This window comes from Oryzias latipes, chromosome 21 (genome assembly GCF_053564925.1).
Source record: "Oryzias latipes strain Hd-rR chromosome 21, Olatipes_Hd-rR_3.1".
In the NCBI taxonomy this organism is placed as follows: domain Eukaryota; kingdom Metazoa; phylum Chordata; class Actinopteri; order Beloniformes; family Adrianichthyidae; genus Oryzias; species Oryzias latipes.
Window position 1 is genome coordinate 3584390 of NC_136257.1, and position 22170 is coordinate 3606559.

Genomic DNA, 22170 nt, shown 5'->3' on the forward strand with positions numbered 1-22170 from the left:
AACTCAGAATCAGCTCAAGGTTGGATTTTGACCTGTAAACAATGTTTAGTAAAAATATTGAGATTAGAAAGTAAAAGATATGGTGTATGTTTCAGCAGCAACTTGTGTGTGTCTGTCTTTCAGGAACAAGAAGCCGGTGTGTGTGAACAACTTTAATGTTCGTCGAAACGCTCCATGGTCACATGACTTTGTTCAGGTGTGTGACACCTTCTAGAAAGAAATTGTACCCAAAGACACTGAAAAAAATGTATTTAAAAAAAGGTTCAGATTGTCAGATATAAAGGTAACAATTGGTGAATTTATTCTGTAAAGGATGCCTGAAAATGCTGAGCATTTGTGCTGCATTTGTCAGGCAAAAATCTGAAAATTGTTGCATCTTCGGCCTCACACAAAGCAGACACACAAATTCAACCTATCTTTTCAGCTGCACCAATAAATAGCATTTTTTTTATCAATGTGTGGAGATTGTGTGGATAAAGTGTTGCACCGGCAGTGATGTGGCCATTTCAATCAATAGATATTTTCCATAAAAAATGGAGAAACCAGCTTTAATTGTGTTGAAAACTTAAAAAAAGGAAAACAGGTGTAGAGAGCTTTTAAACCTTTACATCTTGATACAATAAAATCTTTTGGTTGCTACTATTGTAGGTTTGTGAAAACTGAAACAGTCTAAATCTAAACTAGATCATCACAGCAAACAAAGAGCTTTATGGAGAAATCTTGGCCCCAATAGAAAACCCTCTTCAAACACACATCCCATTTTGTGTCTTTGTTGGCATCAGCAGAGAAAAATTCACAGTGTTCAGTTGTGTTTGACATCCTCCATTATCAAAGCTACAAATAAAATAAAAATACGTGGTCTGTAGGCACCAAGTTTCCCTTTAGATGCAGAAGAAATATTTCTTACAAAGGAAATTGCTGTTGTCTTCTTAATTCAGACACATTTGTGACTAAAGCAAATCATACACTAAAGTTACAAAAACACCCAAATCTGAAATGTGACAAATCACCGCAGCGTGCAGAGTGAGACATCTAACACAAAACACATGTTCAAACTTAAATCTGCATCAGAAAAAGAAACGTTTCAAAAGTTGCTGGTCGGAACACTATTTTCATGTTATTTCATGTTAGGCTGCAATCTGCAGATGACCTTTTTCACCTCCCAGTATGGTTGATGCTTTTCTGTTCTTCATCCAACAATGTTTTGGAAATGACACACTTGGTCGTGACATTTAGACAAACAGTAAATGAAAAACCGGTTTAGGGCACGGTGAATAAAATAAAAAAACAGCATTTCCCATGCATAAAGCAAGTACCATAAATGATGGACGAAAAGATTTTAGTGTTCTCAGAGGAAAACAAGGAGCTGCTTTGGGGCTTAAAAGCATTTTTGGAAAAAACAGCGTCACAAATGAAAGATTCATACTTTTGTTAGAACAATAGACAACCAGGTGTTTCCAGAAGAAGGCTGCTTTCACAGTTTGGGGGTGTCTGTGGGGGCCAGCGGTGCTCTTCCTCTTTTCAACCGAGAAGGGAGGTTATCTTTAACCTCAGATCCTGCAGGGGGCGACACCAAAATGAGTTAGGACAAAGCAGCAAAAGGGAAAATTCACTTTGAGTCCCGTTCACAGTCACTGGTGACACTATGTGCCACAACAGAGAATCACGATCCAGCTGAAAGTAATTGCATGGGATGCATTCACCAAAGACATGCACACTACACTACAATGGACATTTTATTACAAATTTCCTTTTTCTCAATGTTTTGGAATACTGAAGAGGCAGAACATAGCAGGTACTGCCTAACCCTGACAAATAGAACAGGACTGGCAGAGAAAAGAATGGGCAGAACCGTGGCTTCACTGCCACAGATTTATTCATCTAGTAGTTAGTGATTGTTGTGATTATGTGAAGGTGTGTCTGTGCATGGTGGAAGTAGCATGCAGGTTTAGGAACAAGGACAACATGTCCTTATCGCCGACTAAAAAGAAATCCTGGCCATAGGTGGGTAGTTTCCAGGGGTCATAGCGTGCTGTTTCTAGATCAAATCAAAAAAACTTTTGTTTTCTAGGACAAAGTTTCGACAGAGTTCATTACATTCCCCTTTGAGTTGTGGGCTGGACTGATGGCATGGAGTAAGCCTGTGCTCACTTCCCATCATCCCTTTGTTTACGCTCTCTCCCACTAGCGCACAGGTTTACAAAATAAACACCAATTCGTTTCTGGGCCATAACATGCACTCATCTTAGATATGGATGCTGCCATCTTGGAGCCAGACATTGTCAATTTCTAGGGCACTGGATCTTGGAATGGTAGATTTGGACAGCACTGCAAAATGGCAAACGCGACATATAGTGCAGTCTGTAGCGAGTAGGGAAGGAATTTGATCATTTATAGTATTTTTGCATTAGTTTTCTACAATTAACAGAGGCAGCAAGCTAACGGATATTTGTTCATTAGTCCAACACTATAACAGAGTCAGAGTCAGGTTAGAGTTACAGCATATTTCCCTAAAAATTATCCTTATATCTGTAGATTAGATTCTTATATTAAGACTTGCAATCAGGAAATGTATGACTGTAAGACAACTGGACGGGCGCAGTGACGGGATTATAAATTACTACATTCTTCCATTTTGCCTAAGCAAAAAACTACAACACCACAGACTAAAACAAAGTAGCGGGCACTGACTTGACTTTTAACAAGAATGATTTATGCTTTTAGTTCTTATTCATCATCCTAAAAATAATACATTTATTGTTATTTTTGAGCAGATTTTAAGGTTTCAAGATTTAGGAGCAGAATCAAGAACCTTAATGGATGGATGAATATTGTTGTCTAATTCTCCTTTGTAAAGGATGAGACATCAGAAACCCTATAGGTCTATAAAATTACAATGTAACAAGATGTAGTTACAGGGATCACCTGTCCCAGTTCACCTTTGGATGGCCAGGGACACCCTGAACAGACTACCAGAACAATATCTCACCATTATTTTCAGGGTCAGCTGTTGATTTATGAAAAAAACATTTTTTATGACATAAAGTCAGAGGGGGCTGTAGAAAACACGTACATTTACGGCGAGAACATGTCAACTGTACTAAAGGCTAACTGCCACCACACTGTTCAGCCTGCTCCCACCGGCATACACTCTAAATATAAATATAAATATTTACTAGTTTATTCTAGAATACGGGTTGCAGAATATCTCACATCTATTTGGGAATAAAATGGTCACATTAAACCTGGGAGCTGTGCCAACCCTCCAGTGTTGAGCCGCTGAGGGTGGGGGTGGGGGGTTGTCAACTCTCCAAACCACAAGTGTGTGTGCTTGAAGAGATAAAAAAATTGCACAAGTTTGTCAAAAAAAACAGTTCAAAAACAGACCACAAGAACAAAAACAGCTACTTCATGTAGGCTCCCTGATACGGCATTTATGCCACTTCCAGCAGTCCAGTGGAAGCAGAGGTAGGAGGTGAGCCCAGCTGGTTTTTGCTTCTCATGACGGAGTTTTACACCAACAATCTAAATTGAATGCAAGCTGCACTTTGGAGCATAAAAGATTTGTTGTGGATCATGAGAGCTGAAGCTGAGCGACAGATTAGACCTGCTGCCCTACAGCTGTCCTGCAACCCAAACCCAGCACCAACCACACTGCCCTGTCGTGAAATGAGATCCCCCTCCCGTGATTGGACGGGAGCTGCTGCTGGGGCTGGGGAGGCAGAGTCGCACAAGAGGAGAAACGGCTGAAGGGTGGACACACACGGGATTAATGGTGGGGAGCTGAACTTTTTGAACATCCCCTAAATTTACGAGCTGTAATCCTCGTGAGATAAGAACACAGCTGCTGCGTGGCTGAACAACATTGCTGCAGTGGCATTACAAACACACACACACACACACTCACACATACACACACACACACGCATACACATGCATACACACACACATTAGCTTCATGTCCCCTGAAAAAAAAAAATTGTCCACGACAGCAACAGATGTGACAGTGTGCTTGCTCATGGGTACCGAGCTTCAATGCTGTTAACACTGAAAGAATCGTTGTATGATAGTAATATACGGTAATTTTGGATAAAAACAATATGAATCCAGCTGAGACTGACCACTCAAAAGAGATCCTTGTGAGAGAGCAGTACTGAATAGCCTGCTTGCATAGCCAGGTTTGGGTATGACAGGGATCAAGTTATGAGCAGTGGCCACAAAGGAAATTATTATTATAATTATTATTATTATTATTAAGGACACAGCATCTGTACTGACGCGGGCCAGAAATGTCACAGGGGTTAATTGCTTGCTGTCCTTGCCCAGACCAAAGTACCGTTTCCTATTTTCCCTGGGAACCGTCATTATATACATAGGTACAGCAGTGCAACAGTGTTGACTCCATCTCTTGGTCACATGACACACGATGGCTAATCTTGCTCATCAACATGTGACTATTTCTGTTTGCGGTGTTCAGTCCAGCAGATCCTTCATCCTCAGCTCCAGACTGGGAGTTTTAGGGCCACCAAAAAAATATTTTAAATACTTTACCCTATCCTACTGCTATCCCAGGCACGTTAACGTTGGGAGTTGGGTCATCTGGACCCACTAGACAGTGCTCTGAACCTTTTTTCTTCAATGATTTGTGATCTTCACTGGTGTCCATGGATTACATGAAATCTTTCCACCTTTATCTACCTTTGTCATGGTAGGGGGAACACATCAATGTAAGGGGGGGGGGTCATCTAAGATAGCACAAGGGTTAAAGTCGTAAATTTACGACTTTATTCTCATAATTTAACAGTTATGACTTTTTTCTGGTAAATTTACGACTTTATAGTTGTAATTAAAAAAAAGGTTTTCTTTGTAAAATGGCCCTAAAACTCTGTCATATATTTGTGGTACTTTTATTCTCTTTTTATTTTATTGTATTAATTTATTTTTTTAAACTGTTCTTCTCTTTATCAACCTGTGGTGAGCTGTGCAGGAAGGCTTATGGGATGTTCTCTTTCCTTACTCCACCCTCATTTGTCCAGAGAAGATCTACGTTACTGACAAATGAACTTTACGAGGCTGTCAGCCAATCAGGAAACAGATGACTGAAATGTCAAATGAAAAGGAACAGCTTTTAGAGTGGGAGGGAGCAGTTTACACAGGTGCAACACTGAAAAGGATTAGAAGAAATAATGTAAATATAATCTAAAAGTGATCATCCTCAGTTATTCAGCTGCTTTTATATTGCAATATCGTTGTAATGGAATATTGTTTATTGACTGATGAAAAACACAGCAGTTGTTCTCATTACATTATTTTAATAACTTACTGAGTGATGACAAAATAGAATGCAAATATGTAAGGGATAATGGCCGCCAAAGTGAACATTATCAGATATTAGCACACTTTGCGGAGGTTGCTTCTGGAAAGTGTGCTAAGTGGCCAATCAGAATCGAGTATTCACCTGGACCGTGGTAGAAGTTGGTATATGTGTGTCATAGACAGACATGTTGTGTTAGATTCTAAAACTTTTTGTCTCCAAAGGCTTCAAAATAAGGCTTTAGGTCGTCAAACACCCTCAGATCGCCCTTTTTTGTTTGTAATAGTGGCAAAAAAGAGAATTATAGCCTCAGACTTTCAGACAAGGACCCTCATCACAACCCATACAGCAGTGTTTTTCAACCAGTGTGCCGCTGCACACTAGTGTGCCGTGGGAGATGGTCAGGTGTGCCGTGGGAAATTGCCCTCATTCACTGATCTAAAAACATTTCCCATCTCCAGGATATCAGCTCTTTGTTCATCCAAACAGACCCTGATAAAACACTGAGTAGTTAGGAATATGAAAGATCATAAAATACTTTTTTCTTTGTGTTTATTTGATTCTATTAAAGACACTTTGATAAGAATGGCGGTACCGCGATTTAGCTGCAGCTCTAGCTCTGTTTTCGGAAAAGTCCCGCCCCTTTAACTGTCTCCACCAATCATTCTTGAAGGCTTAATCACACGTCATCAGTCTGACCAATCAGAAGTGGTTAAAGTCTTCACTTCCTTGTTCAGATTCTGCTCATAAAGTCTCTCAGTTCCAACAAAAATACCAGCTAAAGTTCGTCTTTAGCGGTGTAGCTTTCCACAGAATCCGGGGTCAGACCGTGGAACAAGTGAACAAAACAATGAAGATCAGAGAAGAGAGTCTGTCTGCCATCACTACATCTCCCATGATGCATTGTGGCAAAGTAACAGCGTCTCAGCGCACAATAAGTCTTCGTTGTTAAACGTCTTGAAAGAACAATCTTTTAAGTTAACTTTTATTACATCTTTTAGTAAAAACAGCTGCAGCTTCCAGCTTTTTCTGCCACAATAATCACAAAAAAGCATGTGAAATTGTGGAGGGGCTGTAGATCAATACAGACTATGAGTTTCTCCTTTTTTAAAATTTTTGGATGCTGGTGTGCCGCGGGATTTTTGTCAAGGTTAAAGTGTGCCGTGGCTCAAAAAAGGTTGAAAAAAACTGCCATAGAGGATACGATCCTTCAACCCTGAGGTCCTGCCTTCAGCAACATGAAGGCTACAGGCCTCTAAGTGATAACAAAACCCTAATGGGACTGTGGTGTGTCAAAAAGGTCATCAGCAGGGAAGATAAGATAAACCCTGCATGGCTCTGCCCTGATAATGGCTGCAAAGGCATGTTCAACAGGAGGAAGCACCTAAGTGCAGGTCATGTGAGAATGCCTGTGGTGTGGGTTTCAGTAATTCACATCCAAAGACACTTTATAAAGTCCCTTTTTGTTTATACGGATTTAAATCCTCAAATACCTTAGATTGCTTTTAAAAAATGGAACTGATTCAGGCTCCGATTCTGTGTATTGTCTATTTATCAGCATTAAAAATGCAATAGCATGCTCACTGATCACAACAAACAATTGTTTCTGCATTTCTGACTGAGAAAGAATTAAATACTGAAAGTTATAAAAAAGAAATAAGTTAGCTAAGTTTTTCCCTTTTTGTCATGCCAGCTGGTCGTGAGGGTTTTTTATGCTTTAATTTAAAATTTTAGGTCATTACTAATAAAGATGCATTTCATTGTTTAAGCATGTTAACCTGTAAACAACTTGGTCGAAAGCCTTTTGTCTTCTAGGTTTTTGGGTGTTCTTTTTATGAAAGTCTATAGATTGTACCAATAAATAAACAAGCAAAATAAAAGGGGAAAAAAGTGTTGTGCTGGAATATAGTTTGTTGCTGGATAATTAAAGGACCTATACCATGCAAAGTCAACTTTTTGAGCTTTTAAGTGTACTATAATGTTCATTCCTCACGAATAGAAACCCCAAAATGGTATTTTGATTCGTTCACAGATATCTGAGTAGTCCTCTAAAAACCTGCTCTCTGAGCACCAGCTCTATGGGGGTAAAAATGTGTCAAAATGGACGAGCTTGTAGATTTGATGTGAGAACTAGTAAAATAGAATGAGAATGCAGTCGTGCATACGCAGCAGCCGATTTGAGGTTGTACGCATACAAATGATAATTTATCAGTTGTGATTTTGTTTGTCGAAACATAAATCTACACATTTGTAGAAATGGTTTTGTGTCCACATTTAAATCTCACTTGTGTGACCCATCCCCTTCTTTGACTTGACATTTATTTTACGTGTGGACATTTGTTCTTTACAGCAGAAGATCTTTACACACAGCTGCAGTATTTTGGTTTACAAATTCTCATTCTATTTTACCAGTACATCAAATCTACAAGCTTGCCCATCCTGACACATTTTTACCTTCATACCAGTCCCTCCCAATCCACGAAAACGTTCCCACGAGCTGACAGAGAGCAATGAGAACTTCCAGGAAGAGTCTCTGCTGCCAGCTCCCCCCCCCCAGGCTAACACAGACACACCCACTCTCTCTGTGGCGCTAGTGGTGATCTGTACAAACGCTTTCATTTTCTATGCACAATCTGCACAACCATCTTTGCAAAATTTGGATGTTGTTTTGATTTTTGTGAGCGAAACACAGACACGCTGCAGAGGCAGAGTCTAGGTTGACGTCATGAAATGGGCGGTACCACAAGGAGAGAAAGTCGTTGCCTCAGAAATCGAGTTGTCTTACTTCTGGGTAGTAAAAAAAACAACTCACTTTTAATTAAAATAATCCTTATTTTGCGTGCCAAAGGTATATATCATTTACATGGATATTGTGTACTATAAAAAGCTTAAGAGTAGCATGGTATAGGCCCGTTAACAAGCAGGTTAGTAACGTGTGCACAGCAGGTGTTCCATGCAGCTCATTCTCTTCTGCTGAAGTACTTACATGAGTTTAGGTGGTGACCAGTGTGTTAGCTCCAGTACCCTGCCCCTCTACCTCAAATAATCCCTCTCACTGCCATAGTCCATCAAAGAGCCAGGTACATCAGCAAAGTCCTCCAAAACCAGGCTGGTGGAGTCCTCACCAGAAAGCAGGTCCGGGTCTGAAGCCCAGGGGAGTCCACGATGGTCATTCTCTGGCGTCAAAGGAACGTCTGAGGATGACATTCTTGGACCTTGTGGATGATACTGATATTGGGACGGATGTGACATCTGGTGAGTTGGTACTGAGTCAGGGCTCTGTTGGTCAGCTGGATGCTCCTTGGAGATGCCGCTGTCACTGCCGCTGCCGCCCTCGCTGCCCTGAGAGGCAGGAGCCAGCACATGGTAGAGGCTCGGCAGGCGGATGTCCAGCAGCACGCCGCTCTTGATGTACAGCTTGTTGTTCAAGTTGTACAGCTTTTCTGCAATGTCACTTCCCAGCATGACAGAGAAGAGGCGGGCAATGTAACGCTCCTTTGATATCAGCGCGTAAAGCCGACGGCGCCGCCAAGAAACATAACGGGAGTCTTCCTCTGCCAACAAGGTCACCTGGCAAAAATAGAATACATTTAGAGATTTGTTTTTTTTTATGTTTGTGAATTTAGGTTAAATCAGAAGGTCAGAAACTTTGCCGCCAAACAGTTTAACCTTGTAGCTTGAAGCAAACACAAAGAAAAGCAACTGATTTATAGGTGAAGTTTTATTTGCAGTTACCTCCAGGTATCCTTAAAACAGGGATGTGTCGATGTCTGAGCTGTACACACTATTCCAGAGCAGGTAGAACACACACACACATACATACACACACAGAGTAAGAATAAGGGTACATTCTGGCCTTACCAGTCCAACGCCAGAAACAAAAAAGGGGTCTTTTCACTCTTTTTTTGGACGCATCACAACACATATGATGTCAAATTAACCCTTGTACTATCTTGTGGGGTCCAGATGACCCCACTCCCAACGCATTCTTGAGGCATTACACAAAGAACATTTACAATTTCTAAAGATCTAATGGATGAAACACAAGGTACTTGAGAAGAGCTGATGTTCTTGAGTAATGAAAGAGAAATTGTTACCTTAACCGAAATCAAGAGAAAAGAGAAGCTTTGCTTTTAAAATAAATGGGATTAAATTTCAACTGAAAAACATTTACATGTATGCAATAATGGTGGTCAGTGGTGGAGCTGGAACATTCAGAAGGATGGCAAATTGGAGCAGCGGAGTGGACAGCCATTAAAATGATATTACACACTCTTTTATTAGTATTACTCTTTTTAAAAAAAAACAGCAATCCTTACAGCTGCGGTGCTATTTTGAATGGCTAAAGAAGCTCCGCCCCTGGTGGTGGTTGGTGTAACATGTTTTGAGCCTAATAAAATGTATTTTTGTTGAATTGACTTCAGCAACAAAAACTAAACTAGATCAGCAATTTGAAAATAAAATGACAGAAAGATGCATTTACAGAATAACCTATCCTTCAAAGATTTTGGCAAACGTTTTACCAAAAATGGCTACGAAAAAGTCTGAGCAACTTTCACACCAGATCCCATCAACACTAAAGGGTTTTACAGTTTAGTAACTATGAATTATCGTTTAATATCTATTTGCCATTTTCCATTTTATATTGTTTTTCAAACAACCTGAATCAAGATGAAGAATAATGTATACATTTAAAAACCTGCTAATCATTTTTATTTTATACCATTTTTTTTTAGAAAAAACGTTTTCACTTTAGTTCCAATATCATAGGAATCTTATTTTATTAACATGTAAAGCATAAATTATAAGGATCAAATCCCAACTTTTTCGTTTTATTCTGTCATTTATTCCTGAAAAAATGCAGCAGGACCTACCATGTCACTCATCAAGCAGGACTAAATGAAAAGAAGATGAAACCAAATATTTTACCCAAACTCCTGAAAAAACTTCCCAGAAAGCTTTGGCTTTCTGGTTGCTTTTTGATTTGTTAAAAAACATAACTGTAGGAACATGTCCTTTTTTTAGTGCACACATCCTGGCCCTTTACCTGGAACTTTCCTTCCTCGTTTGGTCTGAGAGACTCCCACTCAGGAGAGTCCAGAAACTGGTGACGGTGGATGTAGTGTAGGAACTGTCCCTCCAGGGACACGCTGATCCTGCAAATGTGGAAAAGAGAAACAAAAACAATGACAACCACGAAAGCATGACAAATGACCACACTTTCTTCTGTTAAAAAACATTACCATGAGATCCCTGCTTCAAAGACGACTTTTATAGAAAGTACAAAGATCAAAGTTGGGATGACTCCTTTCACAGTCTGGTTTGTCTCAATCATCTGACGTTCAAATATCTCACGAAAACTAGAAAAACCTCATCTAGAAGATCACATGTCAGGGACTCACTAACGCTCTGTTGGACTGAGGTGTGTTCAGTCCCAGCTTCTCCTCATTTCACCATAGAAACTGAGTAGAAGAGTTCAAACCAACCAGAAAGCTGACAGAGACCAAAGGTGAGAGAGAGCTCTACAGCCTTTACCATTCTAGAACACAGGCTTTATTTCTACGTTACATATTGCTGAGCTTGGTTATTCAAATTGCAGCAGCAACAAAACAGAGTTTAAAGGTGTTTTGCCCATCATGCCTCTTCTGCGCTGAATTGTTTTATTCCAGCAGGAAGGAGGAGCAGTTCCAGCTGAAATCAATGTTCTTCCATTGAGAGGAAGATTGCTCTTTTTTCCTTAATTCCCTCTGAGTTTGCAATGTAGTTTGGATTCTGGATTTCTTTTTTGATTAAGCGTTTATTGCTAAAACTTAATCTTTATCTATTTCTAATGTTGTATTTTAATTGTTTGTAGAAAGAACATGTGATACAGTTTTTTTCATGTCTTTCATTTTGTTGTTTTTCAATCCATCTCCACAGTGTAGCATGGAGGTGGTGGTATCATGGTGAGGGAATGTGTATGACTGCTAAATTTGTTAATACGGTGAATTTATTGGAAACAAAGAAATGCTAACTGTCTGCTGAAGAAAATTGAATTAAATCTTTAAATCTAGATGATGTTAAAATACAAAAAAATAAATGAAATTCTAATATTTGGAGGGGGCCTGAAATAAAACTGAGGTGAGCACTGAGAGTGCATATTGATGATCCAGTCAGGTACAGTCTTTGTCAGTAAAAAAGCAAATAGTTGCATTTTTCTCAGTGTGAGGAAACTGTTTGATTTCAAGGTCTGTTCTATTCCAAACAGAAACATTCTGCTTTTGCTGTCTTTCTCTTTGTTTTATTTGTCTTCATCTTCTTTGTGTTTTTGTCCTTTAACTCTGTGTTTTAATCTGGATCTTCTTCTTTTTTAAGCCCTCCTTTAATCCTTAATATCGTCTTTAATTTGGCTCAAATCTTCTCTCTTACAGAGCCAAACTTTGTCGTTTTTGTGTGACATGTGCTGAATGAAGTTCATCTCTAGTCACGCATTTTTCCTGGACTTTGAGCAGCGGAGTCAGAATTGGATTAGAGGCAGTGTCTTTGTGCCACGTTGCCTGTGTAACTGTTTTTTCCCACTGTAGCAGTGCTCAACAGCATTTTGTCGAAAACAATTTTCTAAGTTGTGTTTGAGTTGCAACTTTGTCCCAAACCAAAGTTTGGAGGGGACAGGGAGAAAGCTCCAAAAACATTACATGTGCATTATCACTTTTTAACGCACTTCGCGGAAGCAACCGGTTCAGGCTTCCACGGCGTGCGTTAAAAAGTAATAACGCACACTTCGTCGGCCATTAACCCTTACGTAACAAATGTTTACATACGCCACACACTTTCGGTCGGAATAAATCATTTGGAAATTAGGACAGAAGAAGAAATATTGAGTTTCGTTGTAAACAAACACAGCTGCAGCATAGAGCGAGGTGATCTTCTAAACGTGATTTTATTATTGTTATGATTATTATGACTCCCCCATGAACCGCCACCTTAACGTGGTGGGGGAGTTTGAGAGCTCGGGTGATCCCAGGAGCTAAGCTGTCTGGGGCTTAAGCCCCTGGTAGGGTCTCCCATGGCAGACAGGTCCTGGGTGACGAGCCAGACAAAGAGCGGTTCAGAAACCCCTGATGAAAAGAAACAACAAGGACCCGATTACGTCGCCCGGATTGGCGTCACCGGGGCCCCACTCTGGAGCCAGGCCCAGGGTCGGGGCTCGCAGGCGAGCGCCTGGTGGCCGGGGCTCTTCCCACGGGCCCCGGTCGGGCACAGCCCGAAGGAGCGACGTGGGACCACTCTCCCATGGGCCCACCACCCGTAGGAGACCTCAAAAGGGGCCGGTGCAATGTGGTTTGGGTGGCAGTCGAGGGCGGGTGCCTCGGCGGCCCAAACCCCGATCATGGAACCTGGCTTTTGGGACATGGAATGTCACCTCTCTGGGAGGGAAGGAGCCTGAGCTGGTGCGAGAGGTTGAGAGATACCGTCTAGATATAGTCGGCCTCAGATTTAGGGTCATCACCGCTAAATCTGAGGCCATGGTCCTTGACCGGAGAAAGGTAGTTTGCCATCTCTCGGTGGGTGGAGTGTCCTTGCCCCAGGTGGAGGAGTTTAAATACCTTGGGGTCTTGTTCATGAGTGAGGGAAGATCGGAGCGTGAGATTGACAGGCGGATCGGAGCGGCGTCCGTAGTTATGCGGTCGCTCTATCGGTCCGTCGTGGTGAAGAGAGAGCTGAGCCGAAAAGCAAAGCTCTCAATTTACCGGTCGATCTACGTTCCAGTACTCACCTATGGTCATGAGCTATGGGTCATGACCGAAAGAACGAGGTCCCGAATACAAGCGGCTGAAATGAGCTTCCTCCGCAGGGTGGCTGGGCGCTCCCTTAGAGATAGGGTGAGAAGCTCGGTCACCCGCGGAGAGCTCGGAGTAGAACCGCTTCTCCTCCACATCGAAAGGAGCCAGTTGAGGTGGCTCGGGCATCTAGTCCGGATGCCTCCTGGACGCCTCCCTGGAGAGGTGTTCCGGGCATGTCCCACTGGGCGGAGGCCCCGGGGAAGACCCAGGACACGCTGGAGAGACTACGTCTCTCGGCTGGCCAGGGAACGTCTCGGGGTCCCCCCAGAGGAGCTGGAGGAAGTGGCTGGGGTGAGGGAAGTCTGGGCATCTCTGCTCAGTCTGCTGCCCCCGCGACCCGGTCCCGGATAAGCGGAGGAAGATGGATGGATGGATGGATGGATGATTATTATGAAGCGCTTGTTCGCTCACAATTTTTTAAAAATCTGTGCTTTTTTTGGGGGGGGCGGAACAGAGCCGAAAGAAGGGTTAGGGTTAGGCTAATACGTGCCAACAACAACATTTAGCTATGGATGCAGTTTAAATCCATTCGGTGTATGCTACAATGTACGTCTTGACTGAACGTAAATATGTAGGAATGACGTTCCACCAAACGAAACCGTTTTCCCGCACACCGTTCAAACCAGCGAGACAGGGTTTAACGTGGCGTTTCAGGCTTCGCGCTTTTATCAAGCCGACGATGTCAAGCAGAAGCAGCCTCAAATATGTAGCAGCTGACCTTAAAAGGGTCAAGCACAGAGATAAGCAGTGCAAAAACTGTACAACAGCTTATGAATACAAACAAACGTAGACATAGTGAGGAGGAAAAATACGCAAAGACTAAACAAAGCTCTGTGATCTGCTCATGAGAGGACACAGAGGTCCTCAGGTCAGGCCCATGGGGACAGATTTAGCATCTTTGTTTTACTGCTAAGTCATGTTTCCGGTTGTTAGCTGGGGGGACGGTTGACAAAACACAGAATATTGTTGCAGACATTTGCAGCCAGCTTCTGTCATTTCTTCAAATGGACTTTGCATCTTCCTGAGTTCAGGCTTTTGGGGTTTCACCGATGTAGACACAATGAATGACTTGTGTTGAAGCGTGGTTGCTGGTTTGATGGGATGACGGAGCTGATTGGTTGTTACTGTAAGAAGGCTTTTTTTTTAGATCGTCCTTTTCAGAGCTTTTCCTGGTCGGTCCGTTTTAATTTCTGCCTCCTGCTCGTCTTTTTTATGAGACATTTTAATTCTGTTTCATTTCTTTCATTTATAAGAGGACAATTTCTCAGAGTTTAGTTCTTTGATTTGAAGCAATCTTTACCCACCATTCTGAAATTCTAGTTGAAGTCTTTTCAAGTCTCCCTTCCTCTGCTCCTTTGGGTCCTCCTGTACCACTGGTGAGAACACCTCATTAAACTGGAGTTTGAATTTGTTCACATTAGAAGGATCTGTCCAAAATACACTGCCTTGGTTGGTTGTTTTTCATGTTTGGGTTATCTAACAGCCCTTGAACTGAAGATGAACTGAATTGACCCATCAGAATTGAAGGTTTCTTAATATTGAAGGGATGTATGATCATGTAGAAGTGCACGATGGCAGTAGATATCCACATCCACCACTATAACGCTGAAAAAACACATTTTTCTATCAACAACTCAGCAGGAAACAACAGAGTGAAAACCAAAGTTCAAAACTTGGGACCTGAAAACTCTGGAATGGCTTCACACTAACACCAGAGCCAAAGGTGAGCTAGATGAGCAGCTAAACTTCTCCATTCAGCTCCTAAATGTGACCCTAAAGCTGATTTATGCCATGGAACTGAACACCGTGGAGATTGAGGCTGCAGAGAAGAGTGGTGTTACACTGCGAAAAGGAGTCAAAAAGCTACCTTTAATAGAAGTCAAAATGTTTCACATCTATTTTTTCTACATGACGACAATCGAGTTTCCACTATGTTACAAGTGCAAGCACGCACGCACACACGCACGCACACACACGCACACACACACACGTTACTCACCTCCCTGACAGCAGAAAGGAGAGCTGATCAACTGGCGTTTTGCCCTCCAGGGCATAGGTCTCTCCTGCCTTCAGCTCCACCACTTTGTACTCAAAAGCCTTTGCAATCTCCTTGAACACCTGAACAGGTACGCCCAGCGGCAGGTAGACCGCCTGGTAGAGGGAAGACAGCTCCTCGCTGTGAATGCCCTCCTGGTGCATCCGGTAGAGGAGGTGGCAGACCTGCAGCAGGCAGGCGGTCAGGTGGAGCAGGTGCCAGGTGAAGACGTCTATGCCGCACATCGTCATCCAGCCCCACATGGTGAGGCAGAGGAAGGCCGGGCACATGAGGCCGAAGATGAAGAGGCACCCGAAGGCCCCGCTGCCTCCCATGTACCCCAGGAAGAGGACGGTGTTGCCCAGCTGGTACAAGGCCCCCTCTGTGTTGTTGCTCCAGCCATCACAGAACGGAGAAAAGATCAAGGAGTCCAAGAGCGTTAAGTTGCCTGTGTTCATGTTTAAAAGTTGAATGAACCGATTCCTGTTTGCTGTCTGCTGAACCGAAGCAGCAGACGTTTGTTCCCTTCCAATACAATAAAAATGTCTGCAACGTCCAAAAAGTTCTGGCTTGGGTCGGGGCAGAAACGCAGCTGGAATGGGTTTCTGTCAGCTCCTCCTCTCATCCTGCGTCTCCTCTCCTTGTCGGGCTCCCTGCTTTCCTGTTCCTCTCACCCTCTGGCAGGCACTGACGAGCCAGCAGCTGGAGGACAGGGGATAAGGGGGGGTGGGGGGGGGCACTGATAGAGGCACAGAAGCATAACCATGTTTGGAATTGAAACTCAAGGAGGAGAGAGCGACGGACAGAAAGCAGGCCTGCTACTTAACATAACAGTGAGAGCGGGACAGGAAATGGGAAGGAGGGGGTGGGGTGATGGTGGGGTGGGGGGGTGTCAAGACCAAAGGCTTACAAAAGTCCAAGTTCAGAGTTCGGTCCAAACGTTCTCTGATCCGCTCCCAGCAGAGCAGCTCCACTGAAATAAACAGGACAGCAGCACGGGACAGGCGCTCATATCTGACTGGAAACACGCCCCCCCCCCAACACACACACACCTTACCATTGCTGGGACACGTCCAGCAGAATCCTCCAGCTGCTTTCAGCCTGTTTTTAGAAGAGACCAGATAAAATACAGACAAGAAATGAGGAGAATCCCGAGCGAGCTGCAAAGGTTAAGCGTTGAAATGTCTCAGGAGGAGAGAGAGAGACATGTGACCAAACACTGGACACATCTCTGCCTCTTCTATCACCGTCATGCAAAACATGTAATGATTGTTGAGCACAAATGTCTCATCAGCGTTGAGGATGAACCTGACGCTCACATTTTTTGTCTTCATTTTTAAGATGCTCAGGGTGATGAGAGACAGGAGCGTTTTAAGTAAGGATTAATGTCTGAAGAAGTGTGCATTATCAGCATTAATGCTGATAATGCACACTTCGTCAGACATTAACCCGCTTATACCATGGTCACTAATAAAATAAATAATTATTCAACCAGTTTTTAGTCCTTCATTCTTGTTATTTTTACGGTTTGGAACGCTTTATTCACAAAAAGCGGACTATCTGTTACCTGGTGGGGCGCGTTGTCAAATCAAATCAAATCAACCTTTATTTATATAGCACTTTTACAACAACACGTCACTCAAAGTGCTGTGCATAAAAGACGATACAATTTAAAAACAAGATGACAAGACAAACAGTGCCGACACCCCCCCCCCACCCCCCCAACATATACACAGACAAACAAACAAACACCATGATAGAAAAGTGATAAATGATGGAATGTAGAGACCTGGCTTCGTCCTGAAGTGGGGAAACCGTATTTTGGGGACATGTCCACATCAGTGACCCCCCACCCAAGTTCACGGAGAAAACTACCACAGAACCCCCCCAGATCCGATCAAAAGAGTCAGACCCGGGAGATCCCATTGCAGCGACCCCGTTCACTGAGAAGGGTCAGTCGCCGATGTGGAGGATCCCTCTGAGGAAAACATCGGAGTTACAAATTAAAATGTAAAAGGAATCAAATTAAAATATATTTAAAACATGAACAAGAAACAAATAATTACATAAACCTTAATAGACATATGAAATGGTGACAAAAAAATTAAAAATAAATAAATATAAATAAATGTATATGCATTCGTATATAAAACTAGTAAAAAGAGAAAATAATTCAAATATCATATATAAATTCCTAAAATTCAACTAAAAGCTAAATTAAAAAGGTAGGTCTAAAGCCTTCCTTTAAAAACATGAACAGTCTCTGAGGCTCTCTGGGAGGCTGTTCCACAGGCGGGGTCCGTAAAAACTGAATGAGGCCTCGCCGTATGTTTTTGTTCTAACTTTTGGAATAACCAAAAGGCCGGTTTCCCATTTTGTGATGTGGAAACATGAACCTGCAGTGGGTTTTATGTGCATTTCTAATGCTGAACAGCCTTTATTATAGAACTAAGACAATACTGATTTGTACATAATTATTACACAAAGGTTTACATGTTGGGGCTGCTTTTAAAAGCAGTGGCTCCCTGACAGCATCAAACAATTTGAAATTTCAATGACCTAAACGTTGACTTTTTTACAAATAGGCAGCTTTAAATCTTGGAATTAGACACATTTGGAAAATATGAAAATACTGGATTTTAAGAAGCAGCGAGAGTATGTGAAACCCCCCCCCCCCCCCCCCCCCCAAAAAAGACACAGTTCTTCATGTATGCCAAAGTTATTTTTCACAAAGGCATTCCCCTGAGATTTGCAGCTGAAACGAGTGGGTAGTTACAGTGGAATCAGGAGAATTGTATGCAAATTAAACCGTTCTGGTATAATTTGAATCTCTTTATGCAGATGGAGCCCTTTCATGTTGGATGCTCGCCTTCTTTGTAGACGAGGGTCATTTGGAGTGTAATGTTGACTCTTCAAACTGTTACATTGAAATGGAAATGATGTTTTGTTGTTGTTTCGCCATTTGTCTGTGTATCGCAAGTTATATGGTCATCGCAATATTGATCATTAACACCTCAAATCCCAAGTTGTCCTCATATCGTGCAGGCTTCTACTGACTTACTGCCGTATGGGTGCACTTGTGCGTTCCCTCAGCGGCGTGAAACGGCGTGTGCACACGGCAGGACACACTGAGGTGAAAGAATGAAGATATGCCAAGTATCCACTTTGTAGGGTCAGGAGTTATTTTTAGGCACCAGTACATACCAGGGACAGCAACTGCAACCAGCAACCATTTCCACCAGGAACAACAATCCAAATCTGAAGGTTTCGTTTATTCATTTTTAACCAATGACAACAAATACACGGAGCTCTTATTGCATAGGAGTTCTCTTTATTTTCAGACCACCTTTTAAATATTCACACAGAAAAAAACACAGACTTAAAAAGAGTTCTCAAATCAGGCCAAGTGCTTGGAATCACATTTCCCTTGCAGTGGAGGTATAAATAAGAGGGTGAAAAAGGAATATCCAGGTCTTCTTCCACTCAACGCCGCACTCTGCAAGACAGGCCAAAGAGTTGATGTTCAGCAGTGAAGTGAACCCAACTATCTGTTTCTGTACAGCTTCGTGGCCTACAGAACAAACACTTACCACACAAAAACACCAGCAGTTACACCTTAAACCCCAGAGACCTCATGCATTCCTTATGTGCCTCGATGAGGTGGCCACAGTTTTCCTCTCCCTTTTCAATGATGCTGCAAGTAGAAAAAGTGTCAAAACTGTCCGTTTCCAGCCTGCAGATGACAAGGGTCTCGTGTTCCGTCCTTACCAAGCATCTCTGACCTTCTTGGTCTCAGGACAGGCACAGCATGGTTTCAGGGGCTTCTTCTCTGTGCTCTCAAGGGCAGGAGGCTCCACACTGGCAGCAGACAGGGACGACATCTTCAGGCTGAAACACTGAAGGAAGGGAAAGTTTCAGGTCAAGACCAACCGGACCTGGAGGTCCGTCTTCATGCGGATGTTTTTGTGAAATGCCTTGGGTTTTAGTAATGCACCCCACCAGTTTTCCCGTGCAGACAAATGCTGCTTCTACCTAAACGTCTTACATAAAGGAAGTCAATTCAGTGGCCTTATTTTTTTTTTTTGCCAAATGTCTTCAAGTCACACTACGACCATTTTTCGATCTATTGTAAAGGGTTCCCTGTGATCTTTCCATTTTCATGATGCAGTTTTTAATTTTTTATCAGACACGGTTTGTTTTTGTCAAACGTACCTTACATGTTTTGGCGGGATACCTTCCGCCTTCGCCAGAGTCGACCATCAGGTGGTGATGTGACGTCTTTTAAAAACAGATGTTTGAGGCGGAGTCACCTGTCAGACTTTGACGAAGGCGGAAGGTATTCCGCCAAAACTTGTAAGGTACGTTTGACAAAAACAAACTGCGTCTGATAAAAAAAATAATTTAAGAACACAGTTTAAACTTGGAGACACTATGAACTTTGTTGAAATAAATTGATGCAGTTTTTAGCCAAATCAAAAAAACCTGGGTTGTTTTCTAGGACATAGTTTCTGCAGAGCGGCAAGAGTTCATTAGAGAATCCCCTTTAAATTGGCACGGAAAAAAGCATTCCCCTTATTTCCCTATCATCCCTTTGTTTAAAATCTCTCCCGCTAACATTACCGGTTCAAGAAATATGGTGAGCAATATCATAGCCGTCCAGTTCTGACCCAGATTCCAGCTCAGACGAGGAAAACAAAGACGTTCATGGAGCTATTTGTCTGCATGTGGAAGATCAGAATAGAGCAGAGCAGGGAGCTCGCCAACTGTAGTTTCTACGAAACAACTACCAGCTTTTTCCGACAACATTTTTTCGTCTGCTCCTGATCCTCAACGATTTCAAAAAAAGAAAACCTCAGAAATACAGTCTTTAACTTAATTTTCTTTATGTCCCCCATCTAGAGAAAAACTGATACAAGAACATGTTAACGCATTAAATAAAGCTGCTTCAAATAAGCAGTCCAAACAGTACGCACACCCCATTTTTAATTGAGGAATCTGATTGGCCAGTTTATAACTTGAATAACATGTGATAAAGAAAAAATACCATGGAAAAAATAAGGATTATCAATAACATGTTTTTAAATAAAGTATCCGATCAAGAATGGTTATTCTGACCAATGGAATAACAGCTTTTTATTTCTCTATAGACGTCTATGGGATTTTGGCTTCCTGGAGCCAGCAGGTACTTCCTGTTTGGAACATCGGGGGGAGGAGTCACTCAGTCCAGTTCTCATATACAGTCAATGTAAAACACCTGAAGCACCATCACAACAACAATTGAAGTTGAAGGTGGTTTTGTAGACAAGCAGCTTGTTAGGGATCAGCCTGGGGGGAGAACACGCTGTTCTAGTCAGTTCCTCGACGCCGCTTTTGATTTCCTTAAAGCCGAAGGGTCCATCAATACGTGCTGTTGATGTCAAAGTGCATTTAAATGTGTGACGATAAAGCTACAGGCTAAAAGTATCTTCTGGTTGAAGAAGGGCCTCCTTTTACTGACAAAACATCTAGTTAGACTAGAGTGACCTCCATTCACCCTGAAGACTTTACTTCTGCCCAAATGCAGCACGAAGCCGGAGCACTGCCTGAAGACTTTGAGTCGTTGGGAAGTTCCTCACCCAAACATGACTTTACACAGCACTCAGATTCTTCAAACCATGTGGGAGAACTTGGGGGTCCTTTATTTAAGGAAGTTCCAGAAGTTCACGTTAACTGAATTTGAAAGAAATTTCCTGGAAGCAAACCGACAACTTGACAAATGCATGAATGGACAGAAACGTGCGTCAAGTGTGTTACCTTAATAACAAAGAAGAGAACGATGGCGTCTTTATTACACGAGTGTTTTTATTATTAGCAAAATTCCATGTTCATGAAGCCAAAAGGGTCCAACTCCAAAACTTGATTCCAGTATTATTTGAATGACATCAATCAGTACTGCAACATTATTCATATGTCCCTTTCTCACATATTGTATGTCATGTATGTAGATATATTTATATATTTTTTCTGCAATTTGTAAACATTTCAGTTCATGTTGTTTAAAGTCTGAAAAAAGAGAAACGCGCATCAAGGAAAAAAAAAAGAAGTCAGTGCCACTTCCTTTAAAATAGATGCACTCAAGGTCACCTTTAAAGCCATTGCATTACTTATTTACCGCATGTCAATCATCCAACTAAAGGATGATTTTAACAAATAAATAATCATCATCATAAATAACCAATAACCATTTGATCGATTTGACTGATGATGAGAGCATCTAACCTCAGTTACATCCATATGTTACGTGAGACATCAGTGGAGCTCTGCCGCTTCCTCTCTTATGTTCATGTGCGACAATCAGCAGCAACCGATTTACCGGATAAGTCCGGTATTATTGAGCCATTTAGGTCTCACCGGAGAAAAAAGACGGAAAGAAAAGACAGAAAGCCGATGAAGTGCGCCGCCCGCACGTTGGATAACTTCCTCCAGAACTGTTGCGCAACGACTGTCTAAGTTAGCAAACATTAGCCATCGGTACGAACACTTCCCAGAATGAACCAACCCGGTAGTGTTTGAGTTTTGCTGAAGCTGCAACTCTTTCCGTTAAATCAATTCAATGAAAAGAGCAGAGTGCCGGACCTTAGAAAGGCGACTTACGTGGAGAAGAGGCGAAAATACGGAGCGGTAAGCACTTCACCTTCAAAACGAAACGACCATGCGGCGACTTTAAACCACATGTTCGGTTATCCCGCCTTCCATTGGCTCACAGGACTGCAAGTTGCAACCATGAACACTGGGAAATGTAGTTTGAAAAAAATGCCGGAAGCCGGAAATGAGGACAGAACAAATGTTTCCTGAAAAATTAAAGAAACTCATTTCAAAATAATTAATAAATATTATCCTGTCTCTGATTTTCTTCAAAGCAGATTTAAATTTGATGATGAATCTTGCACTTTTTGTAACTCAAATGAAGAAACGCTGTGGAACATTTGTGTTTTTTTTAATGCAATTTTTCAACTGGT

General features: G+C 42.1%; 3 protein-coding genes across 9 annotated transcripts in view; 1 reads left to right on the top strand and 2 right to left on the bottom strand.

Moving 5' to 3' along the window:
• pla1a (phospholipase A1 member A) overlaps positions 1-15326 on the top strand; it is a 37631-nt gene extending 22305 nt beyond the window's left edge. For 2 of the 5 annotated variants that reach the window (XM_011489209.4, XM_020713297.3), the window contains exon 11: positions 124-852. In XM_011489209.4, the coding sequence (XP_011487511.1) occupies positions 124-214 (91 nt within the window). In that variant the 3' untranslated portion in view covers positions 215-852. Of the gene's footprint in view, positions 1-123; positions 853-15263 lie in introns of those variants that run through there. The other 3 variants (XR_013652528.1, XM_078939094.1, XM_020713299.3) reach the window with 3 other exon arrangements.
• popdc2 (popeye domain cAMP effector 2) lies at positions 279-15890 on the bottom strand. Of its 2 annotated transcripts, none has more exons than XM_011489211.4 (4): positions 15137-15890; positions 10362-10470; positions 8440-8884; positions 279-1557 (listed from the first exon to the last, which is right to left on the bottom strand). In XM_011489211.4, exons 1-4 carry the CDS (start codon positions 15628-15630, stop codon positions 1475-1477), a joined length of 1131 nt encoding a protein of 376 aa, XP_011487513.1. In that variant the 5' UTR covers positions 15631-15890; the 3' UTR covers positions 279-1474. The 2 variants fall into 2 exon arrangements, with proteins under 2 accessions (XP_011487513.1, XP_004081456.1); XM_004081408.5 differs by having other exon boundaries at positions 8301-8884; positions 15137-15864.
• A 2591-nt stretch (positions 15891-18481) lies between these two features.
• cox17 (cytochrome c oxidase copper chaperone COX17) lies at positions 18482-21945 on the bottom strand. 2 transcript variants are annotated; one of them, XM_023950758.2, is made up of 4 exons: positions 21806-21945; positions 18941-19068; positions 18763-18866; positions 18482-18668 (listed from the first exon to the last, which is right to left on the bottom strand). In XM_023950758.2, exons 2-3 carry the CDS (start codon positions 19051-19053, stop codon positions 18782-18784), a joined length of 198 nt encoding a protein of 65 aa, XP_023806526.1. In that variant the 5' UTR covers positions 19054-19068; positions 21806-21945; the 3' UTR covers positions 18482-18668; positions 18763-18781. The 2 variants fall into 2 exon arrangements, with proteins under 2 accessions (XP_023806526.1, XP_004081457.2); XM_004081409.5 differs by having other exon boundaries at positions 21431-21856.
• Between the last annotated feature and the right edge of the window lie 225 nt (positions 21946-22170).

Excerpts from the sequence above, each read along its gene's own strand:
- popdc2 (XM_004081408.5), bottom strand. The coding sequence starts at position 15,630 with ATGAACACAGGCAACTTAACGCTCTTGGACTCCTTGATCTTTTCTCCG. Across the intron at positions 10,471-15,136 it reads TCCTTTCTGCTGTCAGGGAG|GATCAGCGTGTCCCTGGAGG; the intron begins GTGAGTAACGTG and ends CCACATTTGCAG. Across the intron at positions 8,885-10,361 it reads ACGAGGAAGGAAAGTTCCAG|GTGACCTTGTTGGCAGAGGA; the intron begins GTAAAGGGCCAG and ends TATTTTTGCCAG.
- cox17 (XM_004081409.5), bottom strand. Across the intron at positions 18,867-18,940 it reads AAGAAGGTCAGAGATGCTTG|CATCATTGAAAAGGGAGAGG; the intron begins GTAAGGACGGAA and ends TTCTACTTGCAG.